The 22,800-nt window shown below is 40.4% G+C and overlaps 1 protein-coding gene across 1 annotated transcript; it reads right to left on the bottom strand.

Moving 5' to 3' along the window:
• Positions 1-274: 274 nt before the first annotated feature.
• mospd2 (motile sperm domain containing 2) lies at positions 275-22,779 on the bottom strand. The gene is made up of 15 exons (XM_079518931.1): positions 22,589-22,779; positions 22,409-22,463; positions 21,839-21,994; positions 20,297-20,383; positions 17,727-17,881; positions 15,932-15,992; positions 15,733-15,771; positions 15,248-15,372; positions 14,868-15,041; positions 6,911-7,029; positions 4,222-4,315; positions 3,321-3,417; positions 2,086-2,206; positions 1,800-1,908; positions 275-926 (listed from the first exon to the last, which is right to left on the bottom strand). The coding sequence occupies exons 1-15, from the start codon at positions 22,619-22,621 to the stop codon at positions 774-776; spliced, it is 1,578 nt and encodes a 525-aa protein (XP_079375057.1). The 5' UTR covers positions 22,622-22,779; the 3' UTR covers positions 275-773.
• Positions 22,780-22,800: the final 21 nt, after the last annotated feature.

Here is a 22,800-nt window from a genome sequence, read left to right on the forward strand (position 1 = left end):
CTCAATTAAATACCTCTGCGCTGATGAGGTTCTTATTAAAGAGATTCATTGGAAACGTGTATTTATGCAAAACATGGGGTAGAAGGAGTTACAGGCCTGTTTCTACTAAGTGGCTGAGACCATTAAGTATCTGGAGATTGCTTGGTGGAGCTTGTTCTTTATAATGTCACAAATGTACGTATTCTAATTCCTTTTCCATATCCGCCCAGCGTAAATGGTGTAAATATATGATACATCTGAAATATAGTAACGTTGGGATAAAACGAAACATAGAAATAACAAAAAAAAAGTGCCCATTTATTTTAGAAAAGATATGTAGATTATGTAAAAGAAATAGTGTACATAATGATCACAAAAATGCTACAAACTACAATTTCTATATCCGTGGCCTTATTGCAATAAATAGACTCTACATAATTATACGGTATATTTCCATGATCAGTCATAAAAATACATTTACTGATTTCATCTCACAGGGTTAAGTCTCTGCAACTGTCAACTCTCACGTGCCGCAGAAGGGACGAGTAGAAATCTCGACAAGGCAACCGACAGACAGAGCCACACATTAGTATGTCCCTATTACACTGCTACCAGGGAACAGGGCTCCTCTCCATGACAACAGCCCTTGAGGACGGAGAGGAGGAAGGTGTGCTCTGATTTCATCAGAGGAGAGAGAGCGTTAGGACCATCCCTCAGATGGTCCACTATGGACCCACTAGGCATCTCTGCGTACTGACAGACGGATGCAGGCGGTGGAGGGCACCCAGGGCAGGTCATGAGGGCCGCTGTCCGGTGGTCAGGAAATAGACGCCCAGGAGGTTGAATGCCATCAGGACCATCACAAGGCCAACAAGAACTTTCTGGACCCACATACACATGTCCAACTTCCTCTCCATCCTGGCGTTACAGGCCATGAGTCGCATGAGCTGCAATGACAAGATGGGATCAGCTGTAATAAAATGTAATGTTTTGATCTTTTGAAAGATTTTGGACCAGTGAAGCCAAATGTACAGTATGCTCCAATGCACTACGGTGTCGGACACCAAAAATAGCAGACATGCAAGCTCACAACATGTCGCACCTGCGACGTGTTCTGAGCTTGTAGGTCGGCTATTTCCAGTCGTCGTGTGACAAATGATAAACCGGGCTATTAGCCAGAACAAGACAGAACACTAAGGTTAACAAACTAATACATCAATTGCTTTATGAGCAATAGGCAAACTCTCCGGGAAATCTATTTGATCAACTACTCATTATACTTACAGGGGTATAAATTATGTCATCGTCCGTTGTCTGGGTTGAACGAAGGATGCATGTACAGAAAATAGTCACCAAATAAAGTATGCTCTGTTTAGTTACAATTTGTAGAAGAATTGATTGATTGGCGAGAATAATTGTCCCTGAAATGAGTAAAAAAATAACCATCCTAATAGCAAATGTTGAAAATCACCCCTTTGATGAAATTAACAGAGGTACTCAGATTTGTTTTCAGTTGCGATTGGATTTTACTCCCTTCGAAGTAGTGAGGGACCAACCAGGGCCCAGTATGTAAATATGGGTCAGGTTTATCACCAAAGGATGGTTGGTAATCTACTGTAAGTCATTATTACTATTTTAATTCAGAGCTAATATTTTAATTCAGAGCTAATAATATTATGATTTTAAATATAAAGCAATATAATACATGCACTCATCAATGTTTGCATTCTCAATTAACAAACACCAATGTGAAAACTAAGACCAACATGGATTGCGTTTGATGCTGCTGTTTGAAAGCCTGTAGTCCTATCAGAACTCACCATTGTATCCAGGTCCTGATTCCCATTGGTCGCTGCATCCACATGGCTATCCCCTAGGCCTAGAAGGCTCAGATTTGGCTTAACGCTCTCCAGGACATGACAGCGTAATCTACAGGAAAGACACAATCTTGTGAGCTGAGGAGGAGGTCAGGCCGATTAGCAGCCATTAGGCCCGGTGCCACAACTCAAGTGAGAAAATCTGTATTAAGAGACCAATGTCAAATGAAATGAACAAGCTGGTGTGAGGCAGGACCTCTTATGAAGTATTTAAACAGCAGTCTGGTACCTGTGTTCCATGATCTTGGTTTTTGGAACTTCTTTCCAGAACTGTGCAAGTTCTTGTGATGCGGTGGTGTCCATCTCAGCAGCCATGACCAGAAAGCGGTCCTGAAGAGAGGCTTGAAAACCTGCACAAGACCAAAAAGGAACAAATAATTGCAGTGCGTCTACTCTACACTTACTTTCATTTGTTCTACTACTGTGTGTATATAGATCTTGAATAGGATTTTGATTATTCACTGTAAATCAACATCATGAGATGAAAATGATAAAATTAAGCCATCACATACAGTATATGAATAATCTTGCGGAAAGAGAAAAAAAACCCCAAACATAGCTGACATACTCGGCAAAATTCAGGATCTTAAACAAAGAAATCTTAGGTTCAATACTGTGTGGGGGGCCAGGGGAGAGAACATAGAAAAAGGACAACTTTATTAGGAAGAAAAACAAATAATAGATAAGAATTAAAAGCAATAAAACAGTACATGTAATATATATACAATAATAATAATAATCTAACAACATTAAAAGACCCCCCCCCCCCCCCCCCTCTATAGTTGGGTACAGGCTTTAGTTCCGACATACTATTGGTCCGACTGTCATTAGAACGATAACCTATGGTATGTCTGCCCCCCCTATTAGCCTCGGTCCCAGGCTTACTTTTCTGCGAAAAGAAGAGCCTGGTCACAACGTAAGGCAAAGAAGCTATCGGCGGACGTATCCTCCGGAACATCCATCAGATGTATTTCCCCCGGATACGATATTTTCCCGACCAATCACAACACTTGTTTCATTCGCGGAGAATGTAAACTGATTTGTAAAGCATCAACGTAATTTCCTTGGGAGATACTTCCGCTAAAATCCCGCAACTTCCGATGATAGTCTTTTCAGTGTAGGTCTTGCCCAGGGTGCCCCCCTATAGTTTATGTCACGGTTGGTGTCCTTAGCGGTATCCGGTATCACGTCATACTGGCTTCAACAGATTGATGAGGTCAGGTGTTTTATAGGAAACTATTAAGGCAGGTTAGAGAGATTCTTTATTTAGACTGTGTTTAGGGTTTCTGAAGGTTTGTTTTGGAGACAGAATGATTATTTTATCACTCTTAAAATATGTATGTCAAGACAGGAAGCTTGCACTTTGTCGGCACTTTGAAAAGAAATAGACCAATTTGATTATTCTGACTTTCTATAGAAGCAGGAACATCCGCCGTGAGCTGAGTGCAAAGATAAGTGCCATACCTCCGTGCAAGGATACCACGATATCCACAGAAGCACCTGGTTCACAGCAGCTGCTACTGGGCTTGACTCTGTACTTCTCAGGTGCTGTGGTTCGAACCTATAGAAACACAACAAGCAGCTTGAACAGAGACCACATATTACAACGACAATTTCTTAACACAATATTTTCCCCACACACGAAATCTCGCAACCGCCTATGTAAAAACTAGAAATCTCGTGTTTGATTAATGTCACTTAATCCAGAATTAATAGTATTTTATTTACAGTATGTTAGCCGTTTTTAGCATCCGTCGCTAGCCTCCCATGGTAGCTCCCATGGTGTGACGTTATTGAATATCCAAAATCTCTACGTGCACGCACACGCATGTGATCTAAAGCATTTATAGGGATCAGATTGAGCTAATGGACGATGTTTAGAGCTTAATAATACTTTAATCTGACCTCGCCAGTAGAAAACCATTGTTTACACTGAGAGAAGACTATGGGCAGTATTATGCGTGTCTTAAGTACCAGGTCTTATGACTTAACTTAAGACCTGGAGGCGTGGTCAATGCTGTTTGGCCACTCAGAATAGCCAAATGGCATTGATCACGCCTCCAGGTCTTAAGTTAAGTAATAAGACCTGGTACTTATGACACGCATAATACTGCCCCAAGACTCATCACACAACTACTTCCGGTTCAACCAAAGAGTTCACAGCTGTCCAAGTTTTGTAGTTTATAGCTGGAATCTGGCACCACTGCCGAGTTTAGCCACCAGATGACGGCATGTAATCATGCAAATGTGCACAAATGCATCAATGTTTATAATTAATACAGGCTTGCTTGCTCCCTCCCGCACAGGCGCACACGCATAATTATGTACGCAATTATCTACGCATTACACACACACACTGAGATACCTTGAAGGCCACTTGATTTTTGGTCACATTGTCCAGGATAATGAGGCATTTCTTCTCCGTCTCTTTAAAACCAAAGCTGAGCTCCTCTGCAGGGCTGGAAGGAGCGAGACAAAACAAAACACATAACAGTATTTTTGAATAAGAGCCACGTTATTCTGCTGTCTGAGTGGATGGCAGAGGCTCAAGTCTGGAGGGAAAAAAATACATTTTATGCCATTTGGCCCAAGTGTCTATTTGGGCATACTGGAAAGCCAATATAACTACTATATTCAGACAATACCTTCAATTTGCTTTACAACGTGATTTGTTGTTCCTCTTTGTAGTATCTTTGCAATTTCTATCTGACTTGTAAGCTTCCTGTGCTTGGATGAAGGTCTGGCAATCTGTGTGGTATGGTTATCTGGGGACTGGTAGCATTTCCCATTAGATATCAACTAAACCATCTGCTTTATGAAATCATGCCTCTAACAACTGCCACTGTGAATAGAGTGCCACTGCCTACCCAAGAACTGCAAGAAGTATACTATAACACCAAGACTTTCTGTTGCCAGTTTGTCAACATCAACTAAAATATGGACTCATTTTAATTAACATAAACTACAGGAATCACATACTGTAATGTTAATTAGGGTATGTTCCAAAAGGGATCGACAGAGTTGCATATGGTTGCCAACTACATTTCTTCGATACCTTCCCCCAGTCTCTGATGTTGCTGCATTTCTTCCTGGCACATATGGAGCTGTCAGGCCTCTGGGTGGTTGGACACAGCCATGTCTTAGCCCGTTTACAGGGGAATACAAGGAATTACAGCCCATTACTCCCAAATTCATGCTGAAATCAGCTGTGATCACGCTTCAAAGCTGTGAAATCTGGAGCACAGGCAAATCCACAGCCTAAAAACTAGCCACAAGGCACTCTTTCATCAACTTACCACCCTACCTAAGCCAATCCCTCTCTCGCTCAAATAACCCGAGTCCCAAAACCTTCAAATCACTCAGGTTCAGACTCAGAGTACACATGTGTAACCTGACTACTTCACGCTAAGCAGACCACTTCTTATCGAATTAGGTTTCATTTTCACATATCCAAAATTGATTTATTTCTGTCAAGTATTTGCAAACTCTCTCCTTGGTGCAGACTGGGCCGCAGTCAGACCATGGGTTCAAGACAACAATGCGATTCATTTGGAAAATCATTTTGTATGAGCTTTAGGCAACATACAAATGTTCAAATATCTTAATTGCAAAAACAGCCGATCTTACAATATGTCACATTGCAAAATGACGGGAGCTTGTATTTTGGCTATTTTCACAAGGGAACAGCATCGTATGACCAAATATAAAATAGGGCTGATTAAGGACAAGTCCCCTCTTCCTTTTCATGTCCTATCATTTCTTTTGCCAAGCAGAGTGGTTGTGGAGACTGGCATTCATTCCCTTGAGCTCAGAATGTCTCTCTGGGCTCCGGAAACCTTTAACAAACACATTCTGCACATCAAAGCCTCCCTCTTCCCCCTCCCCCACCTGCTGAACCCTCCTGGTCTCGCATCGGGGTTAAAACACAGCTCCCCCAAACGTAATTGCATTTAAGGCTAATATAAATCTGTTTATCACTCCAACTCATAGCCTGGGGCTATCAAAAATCTAAAGATCTAAGATCAAAGACTTTACTCTGTAAAAAAAAAAGAAATAAAGAAAAAAAAACATAACTCGAGGGGCATACATTGTGAAAAGGAGGAGTGATCTGATTATATAATATGGGGCCCTTTCAGGATTTTTATATATTTTTAATGCGTATAATATTGAAATCACTTATTGTTACCATGCCTTATTGTGGATTCACATTGATTTGGCATGTATCCATGTATGGAGCCTATCTATGATCATTGTTTTAGTGACCACTCCGCAATTGGTTATGTTCAAGGCCTTATGTGATAGGTGGAATACCATCACGATCTAATTGCTAGCTGTTTAGACCTTGAAGAGTTGATACTTGTCGGTTTTGTTACCTATGCTGAAAGAATACATTCATGAAATGGTCTTGGTTTTCTTTTTTCAAAGTGTTTTCCATGGTTGTCTGCACCACATTTCAAGAAAGATTTACTGGATACTATTTTGATTCTGTTGAGGATTTACCTGAAACCCAATGAAACTCAGCAACTACCTAAATCTCGACATAGCCAGCTTCCATGCTCAAACTTGCTTGGATTGGTGAAAGGACCTATCCGACATAAGTCACTGTCAAATATAATAAAATAAACTGTCATTAACAGAGTAAACAATCTTGTGATCGGTATGCTTTCCATTCCACCGTTGTCTCATCTGGACATAAATATAAGCGGTTAAACTTGCGAGTGCTTATAGTCATTCATCAGTGTCAGTGTCACTCATTGATTAACACCGCTCAGTAATAATTAGCTACAACAACTCATTTCTACCCAAAGAAATATCAATGGGGGCATCCTTAATTTCTACTCTCATACAACAAGATCAATTGGACTGTAACAACACAAAACACGTCGATACCTAGGTTTAGCCCATGAGCGAACAAATCAATTTTCTACAATTTTCTTTTTTTTTGCCCTGGATTTGTGAACAGAAAGGGCTTCTAGTTGCTTGGCTTAAATGTTGATGGAGAAAAGATAGAAGCTAAATAAGAGATGAAGAAGGGGTGAAACCGCGGCGAGTACCTGACATCTAGCAAAGGGCCTTTGAAGGTGGTCAGTGGCTTCCTGGCTCCTTTGGTCCGACTGGCCAAATCTACTTTGTCACTGTCCTCCGACCTTATACTGTCTTCCAGAAAGTTCACCTGAAACAATAAAGACCACTTAATTAGAAAGATTGCCAGGACACATTTTTCGGCACTTTCTCTGAAAACGTATCATTGGCTCTTTGACCTCCGGCTAGAGAAAGCTATCAATTAATGAAAGCCTTGACGTCTTGTGTAATGATTAATAAATGGTCCCATATAAGATAGTGTAATAAAAGTATTATCTGTTATCAACGTCTGTCACCTTGCATCTATGTGAAAGGTAATTTACTTTAACTAAGAAAACCCCATGATAACCTCCTGACCCCTTAGTCCAAGTAGCCTCCAGCACAAACAGTATGTCCATTTGCGAACACAGAACCAAAATAACCCATAAAACACATGATCTCTGACACCACAAGCTCCTCTGACAGCAACTAGTTCAACCAGTCCAAAATCATTGATGCATCACATCAGCACTTTCAGTTCACAGTCAAAACTAAAATTAAACTTTCCTCTAAAAGACAAGTTGACCACACACACAGGTCACAAGTCTGAACCAGAAGTCCAGAAGACCGGATGTGCATAATTTGCATTAAAAAAGGGTGGGAAATAAGAGATCATCACAAACACACACACACACACACACAGTATTGTTTGGACCACAGATTGTGTGAAACAGATTGGAAAGTGCATTGACTCTGCCCCATGATGAGGAAGTGTCTTCTGCTGCGATAAGCAACAAACGCAACCCTTGTGTCAATGCAGCAGCTGATGACCACCCTGCAGCCACAATAAACACATCAAAGACAGTTAGATTCTTCTGAAATGTCTATATTTATTTATTTAGCATTGACAGGGGTTAATACAGTTAATACAGGACATGTTAATACAGTCAGTTGTCCAAACAGGAAATAAAGTGACTTAGTTATTGAAATTGAATTAAAAAGTTGAAAATAAACAAATCTAAATCCTTCATATAAAATTACAGCACTGCAGTAGGAACATAATTTGGCAATTTAACACTATTGGCATGTCCATAAACCAAATCCATCATAGATTAATAACAACCTAAACAGTGTTACTTCATTTCGAGAAATCAATGAACCATTAAAATCAATTTGTTAACAAAGCATTCTTCCACTTCTTCATAACAAGAGATACATTCAACATAGATTATACACACACGTTGTGTAAGAAATGAAATGATAAGACAATAAATATTACAATATTACAATTCATCACACAAAGTGTTTCATGACAAGGTGGAGTGTTGATAATCAACAGTGTAAAAAAAAGAATACAAAAAAACATTGTCTTAATAACATTATACTAAGGCACAAAGAAATGTCTTGCTGGTGTTCAACAACCTTTAGACTAGAGTCTCATAGGCACAGAGGTAAGATTCAGGGAACTATTTCCCCAATGGTAGTCATTACTCATTAGTACAAACTAAACAAAAATCACAAAGATGAATAAAGTTGGCAAAAATTAAAGTATTAAAGGAATTTAGAGCAGGGTTGTTAATACATTATGGTACCATTTATCAAGACATTTTCACCTAGGGCTTAAAAATCACTGAAAAACATTGTGAATTTGCCGGAACAAATGACTTCTCTCATTACTTTACATGAAATGTATTACATTGCAAACAAACAGTAATAGATGTCAGCTTAATACTAATAATAATAGTAATCCTTCCATAATAGTCAAACATCCTGACATAAAAATGACTTGGCCTTTAAAATCCATAGTGATGATGACAGTTAACAGTGAGGCACACATACTAAAAAGATAACAAAACAAACATACATAAACCAGACACAGGTACACCTGCGTTTCCAGTCTGCAGAAATCTCCAGGACTCTGAGCTCCTTGTGTGGGAGTGATCCTACATTGCTTTACCACCACCAGCCCTTGTTTCAAAACAGAGAGAAAAGCAATTAGCTTGAAGGTTCCCGGCGTGATCAGTTATCAACATAGTGCTGGAGGTACCCTGAGGTATTCAGGTGGGAGAGTGGGTGGAGTAGAAGGGGTGGGGTGTGTTTATATTGACCAACGGATGAGTGAAGAGTTGAGGGCACGGCCATGGAATACGTTTAGAGTGGTTTGAAGTCACTGTGGACCACCAGCACTCTCACTAGCGTCAACATCATGCCCCCCAGTCTTTTCACAGTAGTGGTAAGAGACCTACGAGCTGAGCAGCGTTCTGATCAAACACGCCAGATGCAGTTCACTCCTCCAGATATAGCTGTTGTTTTGCACAGACGCCATCCACCTGGCTTAAAAACCTCTTCCTGCGTCCTAAGGGTGTACCTCACAAATCAAACAGGATTTCACTTTCTAGACCAGTGGTTCTCAACCAGTGGTCGGGGGACCACCAGTGGTCCGGGGACCACCAGTGGTCCTTGAGGGGGTTCCAGGTGGTCCCCAGCTAAATGATGGGAGAGTTGGTAACCAAATGGACCCTTATATAGATCTTTAACTCTTGAGAGTGTAAAATGAAACCAAATGGACCCTTACAGGTCCATTCGGTTTCGTTTTATGCTCTCAAGAGTTACATTGCTAAAACATCTGCATTACCTAACCCATTTAGACCTGAGGCAGATTCTAAAAAAAAAAATAGGCAGTGGTGCTCAACCTTTTTCATGTCAAGGACCCCAAAATGATCTGTATTTGGCCGCGGACCCCCATCTGAAAATATTTTGTTCCTGGGAGGGACGCCCAGAAGCAAAGATATGAGTTAAAAACGTTTGCCGGCGCTAGGAGCTTAGTGGCTCAAATGCCAAATGGACCTTGTTATGAAAAGGGTTGAAAACCACGTGTTCTAATCTAGACAGACAGCCACCCAAACTTCACACATTACGTGTGCTTGTTTTACAACATCAATAGGCTTCAGTTCATACCTCATAAATTACATTTTTATCCCACGATTTTTGTAAGACTTTTTTTCACCCAGTGTCAGAGGGATTGCCTAGTGTAATCCTGGGCGCTACACTCCCTCTGCCAACCTGGGGAGAGCAACGCCCTGACCTAATGCATCCTTTCCCCTCCATCAGGCCCCGGCTGGCCAGAGGGAGGCAGTTTTAGAGACCAGGCTTAGTGCATGTTTTTGTGAGGGTACCTACCCTAGGCCCTAGGGGACACGGGGAGAACATGCAAACTCCACACAGAAAGACCGTTTTGCGAACCCCACCTAGGGTATGGGCACTGATGACGCGGGGAGAGAACACGCCCCCCCCCCCCCCCCCCCCCCCCCCGGCGCCCACAGCGCCCCCAGCGGGAATCTAACCCAGGACCTTCTAGCTGTGAGGCGACAGCGCTAGAGACTGCGCCACCGTGCCCCCTGGAATACCACTATAGTAACCACTCTTTGTACTGTATGACCTCCTATCTCACCCCGTGGTTATGTATGGCACGTTGACCTACTGGCCTTAAAGCTCTAGGTGCTATTGTGATGTGATTCTCCAAATGATAGATCTGTGGATAATTGTTTAGGCTCAAAAACCACTGATTTGCATATTGCCATTTTGTAAATCTAAATCTCTTGTGCGTGACTAATGTTGTTTTCACTGACAAAGAGAGCTTTTGTGTTTGTGTGCTATTGCTTAGGAGGCTCATGGGAGCAGCTCTGGGTGACGCAGCGCTGCCAGAGGGGTCTCCTGGGGACTGGGGAAGTTGGCTACTCAAATAGCTTAATAGTTATTTGGCTCCCAACAGTACAGCGACTACTACAACGTTGTAACGTGACAGCCTATTTCACCACTCTACTACTCCCGTCGTGGATGGACACTAACTACAAGGCTGATAAGTCTTGTAGTTGATAAGAGTAAATGTTGATAATGTCCAAGTTTAACAGGTAAACGATGTCCACATGTTTTTGAGTAGTGCAACCACTCCCTTACGGAGCTGTGTGTGGCTGGCTGGGTAGCTGGCTGGGTGCGTCTGAGCACGAAAACAGCATGGTTGTTTTTCACCACCTGTGTGCAACCTAACACACATACACAAACACATATTAACTGTATATATGATGCTTTCGGGTGTGCCAGTACAGTACAGTGACAGTACAGTAAAGGGACCCCCACACGGTAACTCTGTAATTTCTCAACCGTTTCGGACGTGGGGCGGCTCGCCGGAATCTACTCGGACCCCTGGGCGAGTTCCTGGGGGTCTGGATGTAAAGGGAACCACCCCGGGGACGCCCCACATGGTAACTCTCTATTTTCTCTACAGTTTCGGACGCGGGGCGGCTCTGGCCGCTCCTGCGCCCTGGCCGTGGTCCTGTGGGTCTGGAACTTCCAGGGACCCCCCGGGACCCCCACACGGAGTTGCACCACTCACTTCAAACGGGTGTGATTATTTTTTATGGTGGACCACTTTGAACGGTGTCCACACGTTTATTTTATTGTTGAGTGGTGTAAACCACTCCTACAACTGGCTTTTGTGTGCAGAAAAAAATGAGCATGGTTGCTATGTTCAAAATAATTTCTGACGTAATTAAATCACACCCGGGTGAACTGGATGACCGTAGCAACCGTGGTCATTTTCTCTGCGCAAAAAAAGCCAGTTGTGAAATCACATCCGGGTGTGATACATACATTTATCAAAAATGATAGCTTTTTTTACTTAACATATTTTGTGTGATTTCATTACGTCAGACATTACGTCAGACCACAGCTGATCATGCTATATAAAACCTTACACCACTCAGTTCACACGGGTGTGATTTTTTTATGGTGGAGCACTTTGGATATCATGTCCAATGTTTAGGGTTAGGGTTAGGGTTAGTTACAAACATCCTGTACATCATGCAAACTGCCTCTGTTTGTTGAGCTTTTTAGCCCCAGTCCCAAAAGAAGTTGAACTATTTTCTACTTAAGTGTTGATTTCGTCGACTACAACTACCGGTATGACAAAAAATGTTTGTCAACTACCCTTTTTTACTGATGAAACAAATAAAAACTAGACTAAAATGTTGGGGCGCCCGCTGGCTTAGTGGTCCAGGCGCATGCCACATATAGGCCTGACAGCGCGTTGTGGGTTCGAGTCCCGTTCATGACGACCTTTGCTGCATGTCTCTCCCCTTCTCTGTCTCTTTCCTGTCAATCTCCACTTTATTGTATCTATCAATAAAAAGGCAGAAAGGCCAAAAAACTAAACTTAACAAAAAAAATGTTAGGGAGGGACTAGTGGAGTAGAGATCCAGTATTATGCTAGGTTGCATTCTGAAAATAGCCGATCTACAAGCTCACAAAGATCGGCTATTTTCAGAATGCAACCAAAGTGTAAAATCTGCCATTACGACGCCATCAAGGACAAAATGCATTTTAGTTGACAAAATCAACTGTAGATTTACTCGAATAAAATCTTATATTTAGTCAACTAAAACTAGACTAACACTAAAACATTTCAGATGACTAAAATATGACTAAAACTAAAAAAAGACAATGACAAAACAAAAATCGAAATTTGCTGTCAAAATAAACACAAACTTGAGGTGGCGAGAGCAGAGTGTCTGCCAGAAAACACCTGCCGTCGAGAGCAGTGAAATGTGAGGTGCGGCGGTGAGAAGGGGAGCACTTTGTAGCACATACCAAGGTTGGCAGTTCTAAAAGTGTGGACATAAAAAGCGTATAAACAAAAAAACACCTCCTAAAGTAAGTCAGCGAGAAGTTACCGTATGCATAAGTCAAGAGACTCAAGGCTGAGGATTGTTAAATAACCAAGAACAAATCACAAACACCACCAACAAAACCCTATTGTGCATAGTAAGTGAGTTCGTGAAACATGACGTCATCCATGGCAACATGTTCAACCTTTCCCTTGGGTTAAAATGTTTCCTCGTTCCTCAGTAAATGTTGGTCTCAGCAGCTCTGTGAATATGTTTTAACAGAAAACTAGGATGTACACAAAAGAACAGATGAATGTTACCAGAATAATTGCTGCAAATGGTTCATTATTGATAGATTGTATACAGTATTTGCTCACACTACTCACTGTTGTTGATGATACAATGATACAATCCATATATACACTCAGAGTTTCCAATTTCCACTAGGCATTTTATTGGCCGTCCATCATGACCGGTAAGATTCTAATACTACGGTCAAATGTTAAATTAATCGGCCATAAATTATGTCTGATTAATTTAATTATGTAGATTAATACTGTAGCATTATGGCCCATAATGCAGATGCATAATGCTACAGACAGTATAACCAAGTGAAGAAGGGTTAAGTCAAAATCTAATTCTACTTAATTTTTCTATTCTTATCAATCTATCTATCTTAAACACGTATGTGTAGCTAGAATGGTTTTGTGCGATTTATGGGAACTTTTAGTGGTAGTATAAAATATTTGATATGAATATGGCCCCAGATGTGTAACATGGGGGCACTTGGTCTTAGTCTTCAATGTATCAAAATCTCTTCCCCCCTAGGTATCTCCAGAGATTACATCCTAATACCCTCAATCTATTCCCATGCACGGTCGGCTTGCATGCGGGCTCGTTATCTAGATATTAAGCTAAATAGATTATGAAGTTGAAGCTGAATAACCCTGTAGAGTGAATGTGTGTGTTGGGGGGGTACAGTCTATGCAGCTAGGGTGCACCTTGGCGACATCAGGGTGAGGTTGATGGCACGTGTGTTCAAGCTGAAAGCTGTGGGACATCACAGAGTTCCGCATGGGGGGCTGCCAGCCAGCCAGCCAGCCAGCCCATGAGCATCTGATGAACTGTATCACTCTAGCCTCCAATGAGGTGGAAGACTAATGGCTCTTTTCAACTACAAGAACTAAGCAAACCCGTGAAAGGCATTTCACAGGATCTGGATTTGTTTCCATACACTACGACTCAGTTTCAGATTAGGTTCTCATAACCTAATTTGAGTCCTCAGGAGGTGCTACAAAAAACCCCAACTCAGAACGTATACTTGTAAAATGTGTTCATAATGCGTTATAAACATGGGATGCATAGCAAGTGTTACCAAAGCTTTTTTTTAACAAGTTTTGTTTTCATGACGTACCATAAATTAACAAAAAAACATCACAGTTTCTGGAAAGTTTCAGGTTATGGAAGGCTCTGGCTTATCCTTTAGAGTCGAAAAGAGCTACATGTATAAGCCGTTAGTCCGAAATATGATGTGAATATGGTCAATTGTGTGTGGTGTTTGAATCCAGCTACAGCAGGGAGTGGTGTGGCTAACAGCCTTGAAACATTCTTCGTACACTAATAGGAGATTAGAACATGAAGAGAAGCAATACACTGAGGCGAGGGTGACTAAGATGCATCGCTATTGTCTGTAAGATTAAACCGCAGCCGAAGACTTTAGGAGTCACCTTGACAGAGACAATGAGCAGGAGCTTAACAGCCGCCAAATCAGGGAATTACTGCCACTTAATTCACACTTGTCTCAGCGGACGGGCCTGATTACATGCTGTAATCACAGACCCAACTGAAAGAAATAGATACTACACGTGAGGCGCAATGTTTAAGTAAAGCAGAATTTCTGTTGACCGTAAATCTAAATAACACGTCTAGAATGAGAACAAGTTAATTTGTTTTTTCATGGTCCCCCGAATTTAAAAAACAGGGAATATCAGAGATGGACTCTATTGCTAAAACAATTTATAAAACAAACACACATTTAACTACTACTACAAACACACAATGCCTTGCAGGTTGCAACGCGTTGTGATGCTATTTTCACACTTTTGTTTGACACGCTTGTACAAAAGTAGGGCATTAAAATGACAAAAGAAACATGTTGAAACTTCAAATACTGTAGAGATACAAGGTTTCTGCCCGTCAGCGACGAAATGCTCATTATACCTTGTCCTTCATAGCTTTCCCAAACACTGAGGGGTATTGAAATAAACTTCAAAGGAGGATTTAGTACCTTTTTGGGCTTTACAGCAACCTCAGAGTTGAAGCTGGACTCCAGAGCATCTTTCACCTCAGATTCCCCGTCTTTACTCTCTGTTTCATCTTCACTAACAATGGGTCCGTTCTCGCAGATAGGCGTTTGGAAGTCGTCATCGGGAAGGGGAGGATAGCTGTATTTGAAGGAGTCCTACAATGTAACCAAATAAGTTATGTCTCTATAAGTCTATTTATGAATGAGTGCCATGGTCATCACAAATTCTCATAAGGGTGATTATTTTTGTTTTCTGAAAGGTGACAAACACGAATAAAGACTCAATAATAAAATAGGAAAAGTAGACCAATTTGGAAAGTAGCACATATCATTAGCACCTATTGAGAGTTTGAATGACCTACCGTTCCACCCATGTGAGGTGGCAGGTATTCAGGGTCAATGAATGAATGAACCTCAGTTTTGGATGCAAACTTCAGCTTGCTGATGGCGTCGGGACCTAACCAAGTCTTCACAATCCTCCATGCAGCTGCAAAAGTATGTCAGTACAGTTAGATTAGACAGATATAGACACACTGATACATTAATTGAGGGGCGCTAGTCCCTCCTATTCCCGGCTTTCTGGGTTTGTGTAAACACAAACATTGGCTTGTGATTGGCTGATCACCTCATAGCGATGATTTGACTGGCTGAGCAAAGTACACATTGAAGATAAAAGTGAGGGCAGAAAAGTGAAGATGGAAAAGTGGATGCAAATTGTGATTGGCCAAAATGAGATTATGTATGATGATAAGAGCGCCCCTCACTTCACACTGGTGTGATTTTATTACATATGATCAATGTGTATAATACATGGTGGTTTGTGTGCATAGGCAGAAGCAGATCTCACCATTCATGATCCAAGGCATGTCCACAATGATCATTTTGGCTGAAATGGTAAGACAAAACATTTGACTACATCAGAAATGAAATACCACCCACCCAGGTCTGCATATGAAACATACTTGTGAATAAGTAAAGTAAACCAATGGACATCTGGATGACAACACGTACAGTATTGTGTCTGTGTTCTTTTCCCCAGTACTTACACAGAAACTTGGGGTAATATATTTTGAAGCAGTTAATGATGTACCTCACAAAATCCATGTCCTGAAAATACAAAGTCAAAGAGAGTGACTTACAGAACAGAATACAGTGGAGGGCTTTGACTACGAGATTTCTTATGAACTTTCAACAGAGAATCTGTTTGGGCAGCCTGAGGTATTAATGCATCTAGATGAGCAATGACCCAGTTCACAGCGAACTGAAAACTTTGTCACAAGTGTATACATAGAGAACTCGGTTGCTTTGATTTTCAAACACTAGCTTCTTCATACAACATATGGGGCTTTTCCTCTGCATGGTACCGGCTCAAGTCAACTCGACTCACTTTTAGCACCGGGTACTAATTTTTCCATGTACTTCGTTTTCCACTGCAGATAGTATCCTCAATGTGGCTGGTCATCATAGTGATGTTCCTCTGGGTAGCATAGCACCATTTGCTCAAGATTGATTCATTTCACAACACATAGTTTAAAAGTGTGTTAACAGTATTCAGTATGCTGTATTCTGCATTCAGCTTCCATATAGATACAGGTAGTCTGTTGTGAAGCAATGACGCTAGTTATTCTTTGGCCAATCAGTAGTTTGCAGAATTTTCATGTGCGCTTTTGGCATCACCTCAGATCACTTGGAACCTTGCTGGAGGTGATAACCAAAACGTTTCGGTTACCAGATAGTATCCACAAGTTGTTTTGACTAAGTCCATCCAGTAACATGCATTGGAAAAGCACCACTAGTTATGTAGGTTAAATGCTATGCAACTCTTGATCTACTTGTCTCTGTGTGACTGAAGGTCAGTCATTTTAATACACTCTGCAGTTACACAGAACACATAATTGCATAACCTGGTGTTGTTTACCTTTGAACAACCTCACTTCAAGAACCTTTATCTCTTCAAGGAGATACTCTCAATCAATCTCCATATAAAAACAGGTTGTGAAACTACAATAAATGCATACAACCAAATTTAAGAAGACAAGTTTTATCTGCCTTTTGGCTAACAAAAATAATTGTAATCATAATTAGCCAATACAACACAAGCTACAAATTACATATAAAAGAGCTCAAAATTCAGGCGAATGATTCTTGTAAACCTTAAAAATGTGTTCTTTAGAATAAAACAATTCAGATAAAATCACTGGAAGCAGGCCCTATAGTCTGGCTCAGCTCTGTGGGCTGCAAGCCTCATTGCTATGCAGCAGGCTCACTCAACAAGCCTTAATGAGATCACACTGGCTATGCCTTCTCCAGCTCGCACTGTGGTTCAACAAACTTCAATAAGACCGGTTTCCAAAATGGTCTTCTAATCCACTAATTTCATATTTGGGTGTCTGTGTTATTTATTCTCCTTAATGTGTATGCGCGAGTACATGTGACTAATTAAGACATCTCTCCAGGAGAGTTTGGCCTGTGAAATGAGCTCCCTGGCAGAGCGCTCCAATGTAAGGATTAAGCAGTCCACTTGGATTGACCAATCGGATTTAAAGGTCACTTTAATCTCCCAAGTGTTAAACCATGAGGAGCATCAATCCCTCTACCACTGTGGTGGCTCAAACAGCAAGAAATATGATGAGCTGGGGCTTCAATAACACCCATAGCAATCTACCTTTTTTTTAAGGGATGCGTGAATCATGTAATACTGTCCTACTCTAGGTCCTATAATCTAATACAAATAAATATATACAGTATGCATGATCAGTGCAAAGCAAATTAGAATATAAAAACAAATGTGTTGCTAAACTGAAAATAAAAATAAATGTGTAGTTATGATTGTGGACTTACAATATTACTGAGGCCAGATTCTGTCATGTCGAACACAATGGTGAGTGGCATCCCTGGTTCTCTTTTTGCATAATGCTCAAGCCAGAAAGCAATGTACTTCTTCTTGTCCATGACCGTTTTGGCATCTTTGATGTGTAGCTTCACTCTGAACCAGACTAAATCCAATAAACACAAAATAGAATACATATTTATTGACAATGGGAAACAACATCACGTTTAAATAATTTATGGGAAAACTAGCAGATTATGAGTTAAAAGACAATATTTGGGTTATGCTATTACATTTTGCAGACTTAAAGCTAGGGTTGATTTAACAGAATCACAATATGAACAACTGCAAAGTAGACCCTCTCAGTAGTAGGGGCGATTTCAGGTTATATGGGACAACAGTGGGGCAGCTATACTTTGAAATAAATATTTAGCCGCAAAATTTGGTTTCAGTTCAGCAATGCATCATAGGCCTATACTATATTTCTCAATGATAAATCTGTTAATGTAATTTCAGGCAACTTGTACTACTGGATCATAATAATAGTTCAACTACTGGCTGAAACACACACAGTACGGCATTTTCAATCTGGCACGCTGGGGGCGTGCCACTGAAGATCTCCATATTGATCTCCCATGATGCACTTGGGCATCAGGAAGGGTGTTTGTGTTGCTTATGTTATTTAACTATGGGAATGGGTTTGAGGATTATGTTGTGGAACTTTTGGTATGTGTAGTGTTGTTCATTTGGCAATTATTTTTGCTATACAGTATAGTTTGGTGCAACACCATGAGTGTGATGTGTATAGTGTATGTTCTCTCGAGTTGATGTGAAGTAAGGTTGTGTGCATTTGACATAAAAAAGATCCAAGCCTCAATTATGCTTTGTCCTATGACAGTATTGCATGGGGAAGAGAGATAATCTATAAACTACAGTCAGACAACTGCGTCAGATAACACATCTGAAATGCAAGCCAATCCGCCAGATGCATCCATTTCCATTATTTTCCTTTATCGTCCGAGGCTGTGGGCAGTGCCGACAAAGTGCCGGTTTTGCGGATGTGTAGTTCATTTGACTAGTGCTATTTAAAGAAGTGAGGACAGAGGAATGCATGCACGCAACATGGAAACATACTGTACATGCAAAAAAACATTATGCAATATGCATGCACACTATAAAACATTGTGATGGCGCACCTTGACAAATATGTAAACATTGCATTACATCTACTGTATATGAATAGAATTAAGATATGAATTGCATCAATAAATGACAAATTCATGCACACAAGACCGCAAGGATATCCTTTTGGTGTTTGACTATACTCTGTACTGTTTACATTTCTGACAATAAAGTATTCAATCAATCAAGCAGACAGGCGTTTTTTGTAGCCTACGTTTTCTTTTTTCTTTAAAGGACAACTTTAGTTTTCCAAGGTTCATGTTTTAGGTTGTTATTAGAGAAAGTAAGAGGCGAGTGTTATTTTTATTATATTTTAATTCAATTTCATTTAATTTGCTGCTTTCTTTTGTTTTAACAAGATTTTATGGCGATTTTTTATTTTTATTTACTATAGTCCTACTAGACCCCAGGAAATTACATCTGGCTATAAAAGATTGCGGGGTCTATTGAATGTGAAGGAGGTTGCAGCCCCCAAGTTTCCAGTTGTTCGTTCAGACACGGAAAACTACTGTGGCCAGATGTAATTTCCTGGGGTCTAGTAGGAATATAGTAAATAACAATAATGAAATCGTCCTAATTGTTTCTAAGAAAAAAGCTGTTAAAAATAGCTAAAACGAAAGAAAGCAGCAAATGAATGAATAAAATGTAACACCCACCTTTAACTTTCTCTAATAACTTCTTTAAATACGTTTTTGGGTGCCTTTTCTGCCTTTATTTGGACAGTAGTAGTGGTGAGTGACATGAAACAGGGAGTGAGACAGGGAGTGACACGCAGCAATGGTCATCGACTCGTCGGGCTCTGGAATCCAACCTGTGACACGCTGTGAGGCTACATCTAGAGCTGCTCAACAAACTGCTCAACTGCTTCTCATTAATTTGGGATACTTATTTATTAGAATGTTCAACTGCTTCTCATTAATTTGGGATACTTATATATTAGACTGCTATTCTTTATTAGACTTCTCACATCAGCTCTTCAGATGGGGGTTAAACTCTAAAAGTATTTAGGCCATTCATCAAAAACATTCATTGAAATACAAGCACATGTGCTTGTTAGTTTAGTCTTTGAACCGTTGGCTCACTGAAAGAAAACTACAGCCAATGTGTGTCAACGCACAGCAACGCATTTGTCTCATTGGTTGTTGCCGGCTACTGCCAGATCATGGTTCAATGATGTTGAACCCGATGTGTTGTGTGACTTCACACACTTCAGCAATAACGCCATCTGACATGGTCCTTTAAATATCAGTTTATGCTGCTGATAGTAGATAATATTGTGCCACTGTATAGTTCAAATAATTGAAGTTTGACTTATCTTTAAATATACTGTATCACAATTAGATATTTGTCCTTATTTAAAACTTAACATAAGATAAGACAGAATAATATGAGAACATACAGAGCTTGTTGCCCTCTTTGTCGTAGCCATGGAGATAAACAGCACCAGTCTCAAACATCCACTTAGGAATGCTGGCCTCGCTCAAATCTGAAAAGCACAAAGAACACACAAACACCGTTATAGATCACTTATACTGTATATCCAAAGCTACAATTGAACTATGACCTCTGTGTAGAATACCATGGCACTAGGACTAGGGCATACTGTATGATAGGAAACCTGGTATTGTTGGAAAGTGCATATGTCTTGATTCAACACTTCTCAATTCCATTATGACAAGTTATGAACACCAACATAACTTTCTACTGTATATTATCTACTTGTAATATTTGCATGTTTATCAAAAGATAACAGAACTTGTCAAATAAGTCTCCCTGATCACAAGGAATATATACAGTAACAGTGTATACAAGTGGTATTGTAGAGGTAACAGGTACGGTCCCCCTTTTCCATCTCACCCCACTACTCTACCTAGCTGTAAATAACAAACCTAATTCATGTTGGTGATTATATAAAAGGTATTATCATATTAATTTATCATTTTTAAGTTCACTCTGTATACAGTATCCACAGGCATAATAGCATGATGATGCCATTACAAAACATGGGCTACATGGAAGAAATGTGTTTAATAAAACGAAATTAACTGCTAGAAGGTCCAAAATTAACTTAATTAAGCAGTCACCGTCTCTGTCTCATGTTATTCTTTCTCAATTTTAGTATAAAGATCGACTTCTACAATCAAATAAATCTGTATACAAGATAATTTCAGATAGGGAGGGAAATACTAAATTAACTGTTAACTATATTAACACATTTCGCGGGGGCGAGTTGGTAAAGGGGCGAGTCGTCTGGTATTCATTGTGGATTGTGTGAAGTGTGAAAATGATATACCAATAACATTAATACATCTAATTTGAGGAAAAACAAAACAAAGTTATTAGACAAACTGAATTCCCTAGTTTAAAGGGCCAGCAATTACTTTAGTAAAACACAGTAATTCTACTAGAAGTTCTTCAGAAACCAATGACACAGGCAATTGTCCACAGAGGTCAATAGACAATGGGACTCTTTCTGGATGCAGACCTTGTGCACAATTGCACACTGCACATCCCAGAGGAGCACAAAGACACCCACTGATCTGTGCCTACACATCTAGACGCAGAATGTCAATATTGGGATATAGCTGTAGTAGAGCAGTGGTTCTCAACCTGTGGGTCAGGAGTCAGGACCTCCAAGGGGTCACTCAATGATTTTGGGGGGTTTTAAGACCTTTTTAATACCTAAAAAAAAGACCATTGCTGCATCAAAAGTAATCAACAAACTATAATATAAAAACTGGTCAAACATTGGCCAAATAGTTTAATGGGCAAATAGCCATTTGCGAGGCGCTGTGAGCTTGTAGATTGGCTTGTCAGGGTGGGGTAGGTCGCCAGTTCAAATACCGGTATGATTATTTTGTGGAGTCACAGCCTGAAAAGGTTGAGAACCACTATAGTAGAGAACAGTATTACTGTGGCTGGCCCAAACAAGTCTTCCTACCATTCACACTATATTCCTTTCTCCACTGAAAGCTTTCGTCAATCATTTTCAGGGCATCATCAACGACATACTGTCTCCATGACAGGTACCAATCCACAAGCGTATCATCTTTCTGTAGTCTGTCCACATCTCTGGAGTCATATTTATCTGACGATTCTGCAGGAAGACAACGGGGAACAAGTTATATACAAGTGTCACATAAGTAGTTGAAATGTCAGTTTCCTTACTTTCCTACCATGACAGCAAGCCAGAAAATATGGAACTACTGAAAAATAAACAAAAGCTTGCTAAGAGAACAGCCCTTGTTAACTTACATGGAAAATGTAACTATTTTTAAACATAATGGTGGTCACTGACAGATACAGTAGTTGACTAAATAGCAAGATACCCGTTGTTGTAATTGGGTCATTCCGTTATATGAGGTACACATTGTACAAATGACATGCTTTTCTTTTTTGCACCTTTATTTTAAATATATATATATAGAAGATTCAAACCATGCTAATAACCACTTCGTAGCAAATTATGAAGTTAATGCCCGTTTATAACGTTACACAATAAATACCTTACCTTGCAATAACTCATTGTTGAATCTCTGCCTCGTCTCCTCAATCCTTTTCTCATTCTGTGTAAAAGAGACATCATGTCTTTTCATTAAACAGAGACAGACATTGTCTTTACAGTAAAGATCAGTTCACATGGCGACAAAAGAAAAACGGTGGACACAGCCTTTGTTCTAGTTAACGTTACCTGCTCCGTTTCGTTCTGATCAACTTCAGCCATGTTCAAGTGTCACGCCACACACTTGTCCTACTTGTTGTTGGCAGTTCCTTGTTGACTAGCCGGTATCTGTAGCGCTAGCATGCTAGGCGGCTAACGATGATGAATCAGTGCTGGGTGTGAAACTGCTGCTCTGCAGCGCTCCATGTTGGCTCCGCCGCCACGGCAACGCCTCCAGCTGA

Source organism: Electrona antarctica, assembly GCF_951216825.1.
Source record: "Electrona antarctica genome assembly, chromosome: 13".
Lineage (NCBI taxonomy): Eukaryota > Metazoa > Chordata > Actinopteri > Myctophiformes > Myctophidae > Electrona > Electrona antarctica.